Here is a 17,270-nt window from a genome sequence, read left to right on the forward strand (position 1 = left end):
ATCGACGCCTGTGAAGGATTGTTACGATTATAGTGTCTGGACACTACTTTCGAAGGAACCTACATTTCCATACCAACACCAGTGTCGGAAGGCAATTTTAAGGGAAAGGTAAGAATGAATTGCGTAAGATTTGCTTTCTTCATTGGTTTATAAGTGTGACTTAACTTCTGGGTTTTTTTTTCATCTATTTCCCGAGTAGGTGCCTTTTCGGTCTACTCTACCCCGCCTATAACCATAGGAATGTATACCACACACCACATCTCGAAAGATATTGTGCTGTTTTATAAATTTTGACCAACACGCAAGATAACTTGGATGAAACATTGGTACCATGTTCGTATCTTCGTGTCATCAGCGGAAATAAAACTAAATTAGTGAGAAAAAGTAAAGCCACTCGAATGTAAGAAAGTCGTTAAAAATGCTTGCTGTATTACAAAAATAAATAAATGTCCCAAAGGGATGATTAGAAGCATAGGCGCCGGAAGTGGGGGGGCAGGGGGGGCGGCCGCCCCCCCAATCCAAAAAGTGGGGGGGCAAAACGCATTTTTGCCCCCCCAAAAAGCCCCCCCCCCCCAAAAAAAAAAAAAAATAATAATAATAAAAATAAATGAATAAACAAAGAAAATAAAATAAATATGTATACTGTATGAATAAAAGGGAAAAAATATGGCTACAAACGGCAGCTTTTGGACTGTAAAATGTCAAAATTTTCAAGCTCGCTCGCTTCGCTCGCTCGCATCCAGCAGTTGAGCCCGGTGCGCCTCCCCCTTAATTTCTAAAGCGAAAAACATAGCTACGACGGCAGTTGTTGGACTCTAGAATGTCAAAATTTTCAAGCTCGCTCGCATTGAATCGTTATGCCATTCTCCTAATGTTGCTGACAGTAATTGCCAGTAGTTGCGCCCGATGCCCCCAACCCTTAATTTCCAAAGCGAAAGATAAATATAGCTACAAACGGGAGTTTTGGGACTGTAAAATGTCAAAATTTTCAAGCTCGCTCGCTTCGCTCGCTCGCATTGAATCGTTATGCCACTCTCCTAATGTTGCTGACAGTGATTACCAGCAGTTGCGCCCGATGCCCCCCCCCCCTTAATTTCCAAAGCGAAAGGTATAGTTACAAATTGGAGTTTGGGGACTGTAACATGTTAACATTTTCAAGCTCGCTCGCTTCGCTCGCTCGCATTGAATCGTTATGCCACTCTCCTAACGTTGCTGCCAGTAATTACCAGCAGTTGCGCCCGATGGCCCCCCCCCCTCCTTAATTTCCAAAGCGAAATATATAGCTACAAACGGGAGTTTTGGGACTGTAAAATTTCAAAATTCTCAAGCTCGCTCGCTTTGCTCGCTCGCATTGAATCGTTATGCCACTCTCCTAATGTTGCTGCCAGTGGAATTGCCAGCAGTTGCGCCCGATGCGCCGCCCCATTAATTTCCAAAGTGAAAGATATAGCTACAAACCCCAGTTTTGGGACTGTAGAATGTCAAAATTTTCAAGCTTGCTCGCTTCGCTCGCTCGCATTGAATCGTTATGCCATTCTCCTAATGTTGCTGCCAATAATTGCCAGCAGTTGCGCCCAATGCGCCCCCATTTATTTCCAAAGCGAAATATATAGCTACAATTAAAACTCCAGTTTTGGAACTGTAGAATATCAAAATTTTCAAGCTCGCTCGCTTCGCTCGCTCGCATTTTATTGTTATGCCATTCACCTTATGTTGCTGACGGTATATAATTTGTCGATCGTTTCACACCGTCATTCCATAATCCATGTAAGGAAAACTTACAATGTTCCTCAATGACTGCGTTGTTGAATGTATCACATTCCGTAATGTATTGTAGTCCCATTATTGCTCACGCACACACGCACAAGCATACAGACCGTCAAAATTACTTTATGGTTCCCCCATGTTTCGACCCACCGTACGCCACTTTACACACACACACACACACACACACACACACACACACACATATATATATATATATATATATATATATATATATATAATAGATGTGTGTGCGTGCGTGTGTGTGTGTGTGTGTGTATGTGAATATTGTGTAACATATGCATGGTCTAATCTTGAGCCCCCTCCAATGTTTGCCCCCCCAATCCAAAACTGCTTCCGGCGCGCCTGATTAGAAGGAATCCAAGATGGCGCTGTGCGGTTAGGACGTGCCTGAGTGTTACGGAGGCATTAGGAGGAAATAAAATTGCAGCTCATTTCGCCTATTACAGTTTGAAAAGTCAAAATGACATCGAGAAAAAGGAGCTTAGAACAAGGAGTCGTTACAATCTCCCATTATTTCAAGGAAAAGGAGGATTTTGACCCTAAGATGGATTTTAGCGACGCTACTACGGAGAAGGCTACGCAAGAACACAGTGACAGTGATAATGCACACGGCTTAACTGACTCGGCAGTGCACACGGTAGTGAAACCACTTCACCGAGATATGGAGGGAACCAGCCCGGGCGCGTCGGCGGAATCACCTCCACGCTCCTCGCTTGAGAAAAAACGACGAGTAGACGGGGAGAAGTCAACCACAGATGAACTACTCGCGGCCCTTATCCACAAGATAGACGAAATGAACTCCAATCTCACATCCAGGTTGGACACAGCTCTTGGTAAGATTGAAACAAATGAGAAAGAAATCAGTAACTTGAAAGAGGAGCAAGAGTCGTGCCGTTTTGATATCAAACAGTTACAGGACCAAGTAAACAAGCAAGAAAAGGAGAATATGAAATTGAGAGAGCGTCTTGTTGACCTCACTGCGAGAGAGATGAGGAATACGGCTGTGTTTTACGGGTTTCCTGAAGGTGCTGAAAACGCTGGGAAGTGTGAGCAATTGATCAAAGAATTTGCCAAGTCAAATATGCAAATGGAAGGTGAAGTGAGCATTGAAAGAGCTCATCGCACAGGCCGCATCAGGCCAAAACCCGGCCCTCCTCGCCCAGTTGTGGTAGCTTTCAGTAGATACACAACCAGACAAACAGTGATCAGCAGTGCCCGCAGATATTTGAAGGAGAGGCCTTTTCAGCACAACGGAAAGGATCACCAGATATTTGTCGATGAGATGCTGCCGGTAGAAGTGCGAGAAAGCAGGAGGAAATTGCTGCCACTGAAACGAAAGCTGAAAGAGGAGGACCCAAAGCGAAAGGTGTACTTCAAATATCCGGCGCGATTGTTTTACAGGGAGACTGAGAGCGGAAAAGAAGTGGAGTACAAGCAGCACACCACAAGATAGAATGGATATTGGCAGTTTGCTTTTGCACAGTAGACAATGGTCTAACAAAATACGAAATACTTTGAAAAACTCTTGACACGACTGCGATAGCTCAGCAGTCGGCACCCTGTCATGCCAGCAGTATATTAACAGTTGATATCTCCGAAGACAAGATACACTTTTCATGTGATTAAGTGATAAGGAAAATCATTTGTTTTTGCCAACCTGAGGAAAAAATAACTGTGAAGATGCCCAGGGGCACTTGGATTCCTTGTGATCATGTTTTATTCGATTTCATGCAAATTGTATGTGTGTTTTTTTCATTGCCAATGTTTTGTTGTCTGTTTTGTCTTGATCATGGTGGGTCATAAGAATTTACAAGGTTACCTACTTGTGAAATATGTATAAGGATCTGAAGTTAATGACCCATAATGTTAATGGGCTAGGGGACTTTAAAGCCAGGAAAAAATATTTTTGTTTTTTATCCAAATTAAAAAAGGATATTATTTTATTACAGGAAACCCATTCGACTGATAAGGATGAAAGTTTATGGAAGAACCAATTAAGAGCCGATATTGTATTCAGTCATGGAACCTCCTCTAGTAGGGGAGTGTGTATCATATTTCGGAAAACCCCACATATAAAATTGATAGAGACAGTGAAAGATTCTAACGGGAGATTTTTGTTGGTTAAAATGGAAGTATATGGAAAAAAATTTATGATATGTAATGTATATGCACCAAATAATGAAAAAGATCACATGCATTTTTTTAAAGCTGTAGACTTGACTATACAAGAATATTATGATGCTGAACAGACAATATTAATAGGGGGAGATTTTAATTTTATTCAAAATTTGGCATTGGACCGAGAGGGCGGTAATATGAAATCCACTTGGAAGCACTCTTGTGAAATAATAGAAAATATTAAAAACGTTTATCATGTAATAGATATCTGGAGAGACAAGAACCCGTTATTAAGACGATTTACTTGGAGACGCTCCAATCCTTGTGTTCAGTCAAGACTGGATTTCTGGTTAATCCATGAGTCTGTACAAAATATGGTGACAGATTGTGATATGGTCCCCTGTGTTTTGTCAGATCATGATTTTGTGAATTTACATCTGAGAATTAAAGAGTACACTGTGGGCCCATCTTATTGGAAGTTTAATAACAGTTTACTTAGTGATGTTGAGTATGTTGAAAATTTAAAGGGACATTATGAGATGTGGGTAAATGAATGGGAAGATAAAAATGATAAAGGAAAATTATGGGATTGGTTAAAATTCAAAATACGAGAATTTACAATCACATTTTCTAAAAGGAAGAAAAATATAAAAGAAATTAGAAGAAAAGAATTAGAACAAGAATTGAAAATAATAAATGACATGGACCCGACAGAAATGAATGAGCAAAAATGGGATAAGAAAGAGAAAATTGAACAGGAACTTAACTGCATGTACAATTATTTAGCAGAGGGGGCCATATTACGTTCAAGATGTACCTGGTACGAGAAAGGAGAGAAGAGTACAAAATATTTTTTATCATTGGAAAAGACACAAGCACAGAGTACAAACATAGATGTATTAGATACAGGTGAGGAACTTATTGAACATCCCCATCATATACGAAATTTTGTGATGAAATCTTTTGGTAAACAGTTTGAAAACAGGGATACAGTGTCTGACAAAGTGAGTTATGATTACATAAAAAGTTCCTGCTTAAAACACCTCACGGAAGATGAAAAGGCCTCTTGTGAAGGCCTGATAACACATGAAGAGGCAAGGGAAGTCCTCCTTGGGATGTCAAAAAATAAAACACCTGGTAATGATGGCTTATCGGTGGAATTTTATGAGACATTTTGGCCTTTGATTTCTAAAGAACTAATAGGATCATTTAATCATGCTTTTGAAAAAGGAAGTATGTCCGTGTCACAGAGGCAAGGAATAATTAAATTGATTCCTAAATCCAATAAAGATAAGAGATTATTGGGCAATTGGCGACCAATCACTTTAATAAATGTGGATGCAAAGATACTTTCTAAATGTTTAGCGAAACGTATGTCCAAAATTATTGGTAATTTGATAAATCCTCAGCAAACAGCATTTATTAAAGGCAGATATATAGGTGAAGGTATAAGACTGATTTCAGATTTAATGTTTTATGCAGATGCCAACAATGTATCTGGAATTGTGTTAGCATTAGATCTTACCAAAGCATTTGATTCACTCAGTCATAGGTATTTATTACAGTGTTTAGAATGTCTTAATTTTGGTCCGTCAATGATACAATGGGTGAGAACATTGCATGCAGGTATAAATAGCTGTGTATTGATAAATGGCTTTACCACTGGTTATTTTGAAATTGGAAGGGGTGTTCGCCAAGGCGACCCCCTTGCCCCCCTTTTATTCATATTAGGGCTCGAGATATATCTAATGAGATTGTTAAATAATCCAAATATTATTGGAATGGAGATGCTCGGAAAACAGATTAAATATACAGCTTACGCTGATGATATAACATGTTTTTGTAAGGATACAGAATCATTATCAGTATTACTAGAAAGCTTTCAAGAATTTTCTGAGATATCAGGCCTTTGCCTCAACCGAAGCAAATCAGAAGGAATGTGGATAGGAAATGATAGACTATCGAAAGAAAAGCCACAGATGATAAAGTGGACAGACAATGGTCTTAGAATTCTTGGAATCTGGTTTTCATATGACAAAAAAGAAGCAATCCGAAGAAACTTTGAAGATCGATTGGGTGAGATTAAGAGAACATTTTTTATTTGGAAAAATCGTAATTTAACGTTAATTGGTAAAATTCAAATTTTGAAAACATTTATTATGTCTAAGATAATTTATTTGATGTCAAACATTGAAATTCCTCAAGATTTTGTGAAAGAAGTAGAGAAGTTAATGTTTTCATTTTTATGGAATGGCCCAGATAAGATTTCAAGGTCAACTATGTATGCACAATATGCTGAGGGTGGTCTCAAATTCCCCAATTTACAATGTATGATTGATACGCAGTTAGTTAAGTGGGTTAAAAGATATTATGGAAATCGTAACCATCAATGGGTGCTATTGGGAGATTATTTCTTAAAAAGGCTTGGTGGAATTCTAGTGTTTCAAAGTAATTATTCCCTTGAAACTATTGATAAGAGGGGTATCCCTCCATTCTATGAGAATATTCTACAAATATGGTTAAAGACAAACATACATGAGGATTTTATTGGTGATGAAAATAGCCAAGCAGACATCCTACAACAACCAGTATGGAATAACCAGAATATTTTGATTGATAAGCACTCAATATTCAGCAGCCCGTTTTTTGAAGCAGGTTTATGTTATATATATCAAATATTTAGTATTGATGGACGGCTCATTGATTTTGAATTTTGGTTAAGGAAAGGAGTGCCAAGCAAATATAATATGATGTATATGGCAATTGTAGACTCTGTTCAAAAATACTCGAAATGTTCCTTCAATACACTCCTATTGGAGATGTTTTGGAAAGAAGAAGTGGCTCAAAAACAAAAGGATCTTATTATTTCACAGTTACAAAATGTGAAATCAAAACCAATATATGAGGAATTTTTAAAAGAGATTAAATCAAGACCTGTTTGCGAAACAGTTTTTGCTGGCAAGTATGGAATTCAACCAGAAGATTGGACACAAATATATATGTTGCCATTTACATGTACAATTGAAGTAAAATTGAGAGAATTTCAGTTCAAGTTGTCGCATAATATACTTTACACAAATGAAAGATTGTTTAAGATGAAAATATCAGAATCAGAGTTGTGTACGCTTTGTAAGTCATGTGCTGAGACCCCTGTACATCTGTTTTTTTATTGTAAAGCTGCCAAAGAATTACTTCAAAAATTTGTGGATGAAATTGGTACGATCTTTCATGTCAAATTAGAGGATTGTACAAGAATTAGAGTAATGTTTGGATTCATCAAAGACTGGAAAGGGCCCCACAGGAGTTTATTGAATCATTTAATATTGTTATACAAAAGGTACATATATATTCAGAGATGCAAAGATACAGGTGTGAAATTTCATGGATTGACAGCATTTATTGTTAATATCCGATATATAGAATCCAACATTGCAAAACGAACAAACAAATTAAATTTTCATTATAAGAAATGGTCCCCTGTAGAAAATATTTTTTAGGTCATTGTAGAAGAACATACAGTCGACTCTCGTGATAAAGAATATCCATATGGCAGAACCCCGACGTGATGGGGTAGTTTTTTGGGGGTCCCAGGGTTTGAAAATTTTCCTATTCAGAGGTATTTGCGCCCTGGATACGGCAAGGTTTCAAAAGTGACAAGATCACGGTGATTTCGCTGGGCCCAAGGAGTTTATTGTAACGAGAGCTGACTGTATCTTTAGGATATTGTTCAATTGTTGAAGAGTTTGATACCCATCTTTTACTGTTGTTGTTGTTGTTGTTGTTAATTTGTTAAACAAAACATGATTTGTAATATGATTTTGTATGTTATGTTGTATAATGAAGAGGAAATAAATAAATTTGTAAAAGAAAAAAAAAGGGATGATTATGATATTGTTTGAGGTGAGGATTCATATTTTAACTTTCTGCGAGAAACTTAGAAATCACTTTATAAAATATCAGAGTGCATACAATTCTAGTAGGAATTCAAACTTTATTCGATGCAAATCCGTTCTCAACTGGCTGAGATATAAAAAAAAAGTAAAAGAAAGCAATTCTAATTGATTTTGGGTCCCACCTATTATTAGGATAGCTTTCTTTTGGATATCTCAGCAATTTCAAAAAGAATTTTCATCAACTAAACTTTGAATTCATTTTAGAAATACATTTCTTTTCACATTTCATAACAGTTTTCTCATTTTAAAAAAATCCTCAAAAAAGTTGAAAACCTGAACCCCCATCTGAACCAAAGACTGTACAATCCCTTTATCACTTAATAACCCGATGTGCTAGTTTTTGAGCATTACATCATCCTTGGTTTTAAGTTGCGTTTTGCTAACTTAAAAATACTTATGAGGATTGAGGGTTCTTTCCTTGGTCACCGAGCTGTTACTATCACAAGGTATTTCTTGCCCCTAATGTTAAAAACAAACAAACATAAAAGCACCTTACATTGACTCGGAATAGTATTCACAAAATTTGGCCTGCTCCCGGGCACTTGTGCTTACGCCATTGTATCGCATTTTTGCTGAAAAAAAAATCTTCAGAGTTGAGCGCCAGCCATGGCAGAGTTGGAAGAGTACAGCCAGTATTCTGACGCGATCAGAGACGTAATGGATTCGGAGGGTGTATTTCCCGAGGAGATTCCCGTGAGGACAGCCAGACAGGGGGTCCGTGGATTCGCAGTGGGGCATTGCAGTGGATGCGCGCGGAACTGGAGTAGCTACCGAGCTCATGTCGTCATTGACTTAAAGAGACAGAAGGTGGACAAAGTAAGTGGCAAACACCTAAAACCTTTCCTCTCAAAATGTATTCCACGCTTACTTAGTTAACTCACTTAATTTGTTTGCAAATTTCTGTACGTTAGGGGTACAGTCTGTCTCAACGTGCTGTTGGCATGTGGAGGCAAGAAATGAATACGTCGAAATAGTAGTTGTTTTGGTACAGTATTTGCATTGGTAACACACCAGCGAGATCAGTGTTTTGGCAGTGCAGTCTGCCAATTGGGCAATCATTCGTGAAGATGATACACTGTTTCAGGCCCGTAACTTGAGGGGGGGGGGGGGGATAACCGACACCCTGTTGATGAACGACACGACCTGTTGTCAGGTATGTATAGCTCATGATAATTATATAGTACAATCTCAAACTAAGCAAACAGAGTAGAAGAAGTTTCATTAAAATCAATAAAACCAAGAGAAAGCTTTGAAAAGAGGCGTTGAAATCATTAAACCTCACGACTACCAATTGGTATAGTATAGGCAAAATATAAAACATGTTCTCAGCAGTTAATCTACAACCCTTTACTCACCAGAAATGATTGCTGCTACTTTATTATACGACACTACATCATTTTGAGAAAGGTACATCCTTTATCTACACACGTCAAAAGATAAACTAACTGATTATTTGAGGACTTGTTATTATGACATATAACATGTAATAACAATCACGAACAAAAACAATAGTTGAACGAATCAATGGCGATACATTCTTAACATACATCGGAATATTAATCCTGTTTAGTCTTTCAACACCTTCAGTTGTTAATATTATAGTGTTATGATAGGTATCGATTTATCACACGTGTTGGAGAGGTGTCATTCTCCTAAATTTCCATTCGTTATTGTTATACAGATCTGGAAGCAAAAGTGCAAGAAGTGTGATACGCCAAATGTAATGTCCTTTAAAGATGTGGATTTCAAGTCGCTCGTCGAAAAGGCCATAGAGCAGTAAGTTAACAGCGTTGCTGATCATTTTGACACATACTTTGGTACGGTCTGATGTCCCTCACTTACAACAAGCCAACAAGCTCATAAACGTGAAAAAAAAATGTTGTTTTTAAGTACATTTATTCTTACTTTCGTGTAGATAGGTTTATAGTATAAACTTAAATTACTTAAATTTATATAAACCTATATAACTCATATTATGAGCAAAATGTTATACATTGAAGATGATAATTAACTTCCCGAGACCTAAATCAATTTCGCTGAATACACTGTATCATGATGTGACGATATTATGTGGTATAATCTTTTGGCTAAAACTGAACATTTTGGAGTATTTGAAAAAAAGATATATAAGTCCTGATGGAACTTTGGCATATTCATTTAACAATAACAATCAAATGCGCACAATGCCTGTATCAAACTCATGCGTTTGTCCCCCTCCCCGTTCCCCTCCCCAGCCCCCCAAAAGAATCAGCTGCTTGCACATCATCCAACATTTCACAGTTTGCACTCCCTTTCCACGACTTTATCCCGTCAATACACAGAGAGAAAAAATTCCGGAATCCGATGCTCAGGCACGATGATGACGTCGACGACGACGATGGCGGACGTCGAGCTGGACCTCCTCATGAAAGTAGTCTCTGTGAGAAATGTGAATACGGCAAAACTCAGTGCTGGAAAAAGAGGTCTTCAACCACCAACTAGAGTAAGATTTTGAGGGATATGGCAATTCGTGCAGAATAGAACAAAGCAATAGTTATTATCGTGTGTAGAAATGTGACGATTTTGAGATCAGTCAAACAGTGTAGACCCTACATCATGATCCAGGAAACTTTTTTCTTTCTTTCTTTCTTTTTTCTTTCTTTCTTTCTTTCTTTCTTTCTTTCTTTCTTTCTTTCTTGTCTCTGCAGGAATCGCATTGAATCATCCGCATTCCTATATTTTGATCAATAGCAGGGACGGAACAAGTAGCCTATTATGGACTCTTTAGAGGCAAACCTTTTCAAAAACCTTCATTTTTTTCAGCTTCTTGTGTAGAATAGAACACCAACTTAATGTTTTGCTTCTTCTTTTCGTTCCCTAAAAAAAAATCAAAACAAAGCAAAGCAAAAACAACAACGCAGCTAGACAAAAGCCCTTGTAAGTGGCTTCTTAGATTTTCCAGAAAGATCACATTTTGTCTAGTGCTTGATACGCAATTTTCATGATGGATCATGACTTGTCATACAAAACGTCTTTCAAGAATTTCTCACTATTTCAGTCGCTCTTGATAGGGGTTGAACGTCACGAAGCCGACACCCATGAGTCACGCAGCCCACGAGTCATACAGCCCATAAGTTCGACACCAAGCAAAGAAGGCCCACGAGACTGACACATTAAGCCCCTTGTTGTGTCTGTTTAATTCGTGGGCTCATTTTTAATACCTAGAGTCGAACTCATGGGCTTTATAGGCCTAGTGTCGAACTCGTATGCTGTATGACACATGAACCTTTTTTATCAATGTCGAACTCGTGGACTGTATGACTCGTAGATGTCGATCTCGTGGGATAACCCTTTTGAAGGATAGATGTATTTCATTTATACAGTACATAGCCTGATGGTATTGAAACAATGATCTTTTTTCTCTATTACAGAATATGCTGATATATTGATTTTTGAATGATGCAAATTGCCTAACCATTTTTTTTTTGTTCACTTCACACATTCGATTTGACTTGGTGGACACAAACGCCATGACTTTCGGACAAACTAACAAACACTGAGATCTGACGTTATTGATAGGTTAGATCGTTGTTAATGAGTGAATAAATACAGACTTTTACTTTCTCTTGTGTAGTAAATAGAGAGAAAAGACTACATTTCTTTGTTTTATTGAGCAGAAAAGAGAATATCATATTCATGTTTCAGAAACGGCTGTGTCATTTCTATACGTTGGGAATGAATCACTCTCGATTCATACAGTAAGTCTAGCTAAAGACCGTCGAACATTTTCCTATCATGCCTATTGTCACAGTGAAGATATGGATATGCATTTCTATGGTTCGACGTGTCCGTGTTGGGTATTTAACCCCTTGTTGTGTTCTCTGCCAGTTATTATGATCAAATTTTATCAAACATTAGAATTATGTATACGTCTATGATTGATGTAATCATTTCATGAATCTGGGGTGTCATAGGTAAAGTCAGGTTTATGCCTCAATTCAATATCAAATATGTTAGACTCAGTGAACTTTCAAAGTGAAGTCACAGTACTTGGTTTTTCAAACCCTTTATTATATCTGTCAATAATAACTCATTTATCACAGTTTTTTTTTTGGTTCAACATTCTTTATCATACCAACAAACAATGTAACATGAAAGGCCAAGGTTGTCTCCTGGATTAAACAACAGGAGGCACAAGGCAAAGACAAAGGACAATACAGAAAAACATGTAAAATGCATCTTACATAGTAAGAAACACACTCGACAAGTACAGTAACATAATCACAAACAAATTTACCAAAAAATATATTCATACACGAACAAATTAAAATATGCAATATTTTATTTGAAAACATACCTTTCTATCATAATAATGCAACCTTATCTCATTCTATTTTTTTTTATCTCTTTACCTTTTACTATACAAATCGTTCTCTTCAACCTCTCCCTCCCTCTCTCTCTCTTCTCTCTCCCTACCTTCCCTTCCTATCTTTCTTATACCTTTATTTTATTCCATTACCCATTAATTCATTTTACACCTTAATTTCTCCTCCAAAAAACTTCACTTTAACTTTCTCATTAAAATTAACAACAATCCATTAACAATATCAAATCATATAACATCAAATCTTATATAATATCTATACACTAACAATAAACTAAATCTCAAATTCTTTTTTCCTTGTATAAACCTAAACATAAAATCTTAGCACTCCACTAAAAAAAAAAACGTTACTTATAATATAAATGAATATACAAACATCCTATCTAATTAATTGTCATGATATTTATCAAATATTTCAATTTGTGGTGTGTTTTTTTCTTACTTACGATGTATAAATGCGTCGAAATTTGGTATTGAAAAATATCACTGTTTGACTTGAAAATGCCGTACTCCTCTCCTTTGTCATCTATTCTGTATTGGTACCAACTCGCAGACTACAAACATGAATAAATACTAGACCTATATATATATATATATATATATATATATATATATATACATATATATATATATATATATATATATATATATATATATATATATATATCATATACAGGATGGCCCATAAAGAACGGAACACCTAAGATGTTTAATTTCAGCAATATTGTTGCAAATATGTCATTATTTTTGCACAATGTTTTGAAGGCCATTCATTTTCCAATAGAATGACACCAAATTCTTAAATTTGGTTGGTGCGTTATGATTTCAGGACCATTTTTGTCAACCCTTGCAATTTTCAAAATGTGATCATCGAAACCATCGAGAATTCGGCTTACCATAGAACCAGTAGCATTCACAATGATATTCACAATGACATTCACATTATTCACAATAATAACGGACAATAACGACCAACTTCCGCCCCACATTCCACACATTGGGAACGCTACTGGTTCTATGGCAAGCCAAATTCTCGCTGGTTTCGGTATCTCTGCGAGTGCAAAATGATCACATTTTGAAAATTGCAAGGGTGGACAAAAATGGTCCTGAAATCATAACGCACCAACCAAAATTTAAGAATTTGGTGTCATTCTATTGGAAAAAATGGCCTTTCCAATAGTATGCAAGATAATGACATATTTGCAACGATATTTCTGAAATTAAAGATCTTAAGTGTTCCGTTCTTTCTGGACCGCCACGTATATATATGTTTATATATACAATATATATATATATATATATATATATATATATATATATATATATATTGTATATATATTGTTAATATATATATTGTTAATATTTATATATATATATATATATATACAGGGCTCCACACTAACTTTTATTTTTGGTGGCCCCGGGCCACCGGGCCACCGTTAGTGTCGAGCCCTGATATATATATATATATATATATATATATATATATATGGTATGTATATCATTCATATATATATATATATATATATATATATATATGTTATATAGGAGTAAGACATTGTGATTAGTATGCCACGGGAGGCGTAGCTTGTTCTTCCTATTTCCTTTATTTTGTGTTCGAGCTTTCGGCCATGTCGGTCTTCATCAGGATCTACACAGACAAATTATACTGTCTTAAGCCTGCATAATGTCTCCACGACCTTGAAGTTCAAACGTTGGCACATTTCTTGCATCTATAATACACCCGTACATATATATAGTTAAAGAAATTAGATTTGAGGTGGACGTCGGGTCGCAGTATATATATATATATATATATATATATATATATATATATATGTATATATATATATATATATATATAATGTATATATATATATATATATATATATATATATATATATTAATCGTTCAAACATATATGCATATAATATTATGATTATATATGATATGGTTGTGTGTGTGTTTGTATGTGAAAGTGTTTTCATGAGTATGTTTTTTTTCTTATCATTTATTTCTAATCAACCACCCGGACATCATCTGCTATATTACAGTATACTATTCTCCTTTGAACAACAATGATCTCTAGATAAGTGTTCCCGAGATACTATTTCATATTGTTCAATGATTATTGCTAAGCCAGGAAGACAAATGGCAGTTCACTGAGGTTATCACAATGACTGAATTCTTCTTCATTACCATCTTTTCTTGGTAAGTCTCTTGAAATGATTGTCCGGGGACGTTCAGCAATCTATTATTCGCTCTATAAACTAAAGAACATCAATATTACCGAAGCCGAATACAAACCCCCGTGCAAGCAATATCTGACCTGTTTCAGTAAGTAGAAGGTCTGCTGCATTAAGATGTCCCGATCCAAAAGTTCCCAAAGTTCGAGATTATATCTGAAAGAAGGCTTACTTCAGCACTGACGAGAAATTTGATGCTGCCTTTGATGCTCTTAACAGGAAGGCATGAATTCAAATCCTGCCCCAAATGCATACTTTGACAATTTTTCCCCTCTCCTTCTCAATGTCCTTTTTCTCTCAGGAGTATGGGTATTAGTATTCATTAGTAGAAGTAACATGGCCATTAGAATGACCAGTGCCAACATTGAAGAGGCAATTCTGTATATTAAGACCATAAGCTGATAAACTGACATCATTGTCTTTATTACTATCATAGTGATTACTATTGTTATCATTGTCATTACGATCATCATTAAGATAATTAGGGAAACAGCTGTACTAACTGTACTAACATATGAGTCTTATTCTTCGTGATTGTGACAAAGGATGCTGCATTAAGCTCGATTTGTTTTCCATTTAAGCTCAAATTTCGAACTAAAGATGTTCAATAATCCAAAATTACGCAATTCATATTTTCCATCAATTATCATTAATGAAGATACCCGCCAGGTTCATTGCCTCTTTCACTACCTCACGTTGCTCCATCGCAGATTAACCGCGACAGATATATAATGCACTCTTAAATGAATCCCACAAGGATTGGAACAATCATCCTCCAGCATTCCCACTGATTCCCACTGATCAGTTACTAGCCATCCCCTTTAATTTTGGTAAATGTGTTATGATTTTAGGACCATTTTTGTCAACCCTTGCCTTTTTCAAAATGTGATCATTTTGCACTCTCAGAGATACCGAAACCATCGAGAATTCGGCTTGCCATAGAACCAGTAGCATTCACAATGATATTCACAATGACATTCACATTATTCACAATAATAACGGACAATAACGATCAACTTCCACCCCACATTCCACACATTATGAACGCTACTGGTTCTATGGCAAGCCAAATTCTCGCTGGTTTCGGTATCTCTGCGAGTGCAAAATGATCACATTTAAAAAATTGCAAGGGTGGACAAAAATGGTCCTGAAATCATAACGCATCAACCAAAATTTAAGAATTTGGTGTCATTCTATTGGAAAAAGAATGACCTTTCTAATAGTATGCAAGATGATGACATATTTGCAACGATATTTCTGAAATTAAAGATCTTAAGTGTTCCCTTCTTTCTGGGCCGCCATGTATATATATATGTTAATATATATATATATATATATATATATATATATATGATATATATATATGATATATATATATATATATATGTATATATATATATATATATATATATATATATATATATATATACTGCGAGCCGACGTCCACCTCAAATCTAATTTCTTTAACTATATATATGTACGGGTGTATTATAGATGCAAGAAATGTGCCAACGTTTGAACTTCAAGGTCGTGGAGACATTGTGCAGGCGTAAGACAATATAATTTGTCTGTATAGATCATGATGAAGGCCGACACGGCCGAAAGCTCGAACACAAAATAAAGGAAATAGGAAGAACAAGCTACGCCTCGAGTGGCATAATAATCACAATGTCTAACTCCTATATAACATATATATATATATATATATATATATACATATATATATATGAATGATATACATATCATATATATATATATATATATATATATATATATATATATAAATCGTACAAACATATATGCATATAATATTATGATTATATGTGATATGGTTGTGTGTGTGTTTGTGTGTGTGAAAGTGTTTTCATGTGTATGTTTCTGTTTCTTATCATTTATTTCTAATCAACCACCCGGACATCATCTGCTATATTACAGTATACTATTCCCCTCTGAACAACAATGATCTCTAGATAAGTGTCCCCGAGATTCTATTTCATATTGTTCAATAATTAAGCCAGGAAGACAAACGGCAGTTCACTGAAGTTATCACAATGACTGAATTCTTCTTCATTACCATCTTTTCTTGGTAAGTCTCTTGAAATGATTGTCCGGGGACGTTCAGCAATCTATTATTCGCTCTATAAACTAAAGAACATCAATATTACCGAAGCCGAATACAAACCCCCGTGCAAGCAATATCTGACCTGTTTCAGTAAGTAGAAGGTCTGCTGCATTAAGATGTCCCGATCCAAAAGTTCCCAAAGTTCGAGATTATATCTGAAAGAAGGCTTATTTCAGCACTGACGAGAAATTTGATGCTGCCTTTGATGCTCTTAACAGGAAGGCATGAATTCAAATCCTGCCCCAAATGCATACTTTGACAATTTTTCCCCTCTCCTTCTCAATGTCCTTTTTCTCTCAGGAGTATGGGTATTAGTATTCATTAGTAGAAGTAACATGGCCATTAGAATGACCAGTGCCAACATTGAAGAGGCAATTCTGTATATTAAGACCATAAGCTGATAAACTGACATCATTGTCTTTATTACTATCATAGTGATTACTATTGTTATCATTGTCATTACGATCATCATTAAGATAATTAGGGAAACAGCTGTACTAACTGTACTAACATATGAGTCTTATTCTTCGTGATTGTGACAAAGGATGCTGCATTAAGCTCGATTTGTTTTCCATTTAAGCTCAAATTTCGAACTAAAGATGTTCAATAATCCAAAATTACGCAATTCATATTTTCCATCAATTATCATTAATGAAGATACCCGCCAGGTTCATTGCCTC

At 36.0% G+C, this 17,270-nt stretch overlaps 2 protein-coding genes across 2 annotated transcripts; both read left to right on the forward strand.

The window, feature by feature from the left end:
* On the forward strand, window positions 1-12,135 carry LOC139713828 (uncharacterized). The gene is made up of 4 exons (XM_071625537.1): window positions 1-108; window positions 8,451-8,675; window positions 9,541-9,635; window positions 10,181-12,135. The coding sequence occupies exons 2-4, from the start codon at window positions 8,466-8,468 to the stop codon at window positions 10,338-10,340; spliced, it is 465 nt and encodes a 154-aa protein (XP_071481638.1). The 5' UTR covers window positions 1-108; window positions 8,451-8,465; the 3' UTR covers window positions 10,341-12,135.
* LOC139713818 (uncharacterized) lies at window positions 2,145-3,999 on the forward strand. Its single transcript, XM_071625526.1, has one exon. The coding sequence runs from the start codon at window positions 2,249-2,251 to the stop codon at window positions 3,239-3,241; it is 993 nt and encodes a 330-aa protein (XP_071481627.1). The 5' UTR covers window positions 2,145-2,248; the 3' UTR covers window positions 3,242-3,999.
* Window positions 12,136-17,270: the final 5,135 nt, after the last annotated feature.

Source organism: Diadema antillarum, unplaced genomic scaffold (genome assembly GCF_040938485.1).
Source record: "Diadema antillarum isolate AM-2024a unplaced genomic scaffold, OU_Dant_1.0 scf00000044, whole genome shotgun sequence".
Classification (NCBI taxonomy): Eukaryota; Metazoa; Echinodermata; class Echinoidea; order Diadematoida; family Diadematidae; genus Diadema; species Diadema antillarum.

Excerpts from the sequence above, each read along its gene's own strand:
- LOC139713828 (XM_071625537.1), top strand. The coding sequence starts at position 8,466 with ATGGCAGAGTTGGAAGAGTACAGCCAGTATTCTGACGCGATCAGAGAC. Across the intron at positions 8,676-9,540 it reads AGAGACAGAAGGTGGACAAA|ATCTGGAAGCAAAAGTGCAA; the intron begins GTAAGTGGCAAA and ends ATTGTTATACAG. Across the intron at positions 9,636-10,180 it reads GTCGAAAAGGCCATAGAGCA|AGAGAAAAAATTCCGGAATC; the intron begins GTAAGTTAACAG and ends GTCAATACACAG.
- LOC139713818 (XM_071625526.1), top strand. The coding sequence starts at position 2,249 with ATGACATCGAGAAAAAGGAGCTTAGAACAAGGAGTCGTTACAATCTCC.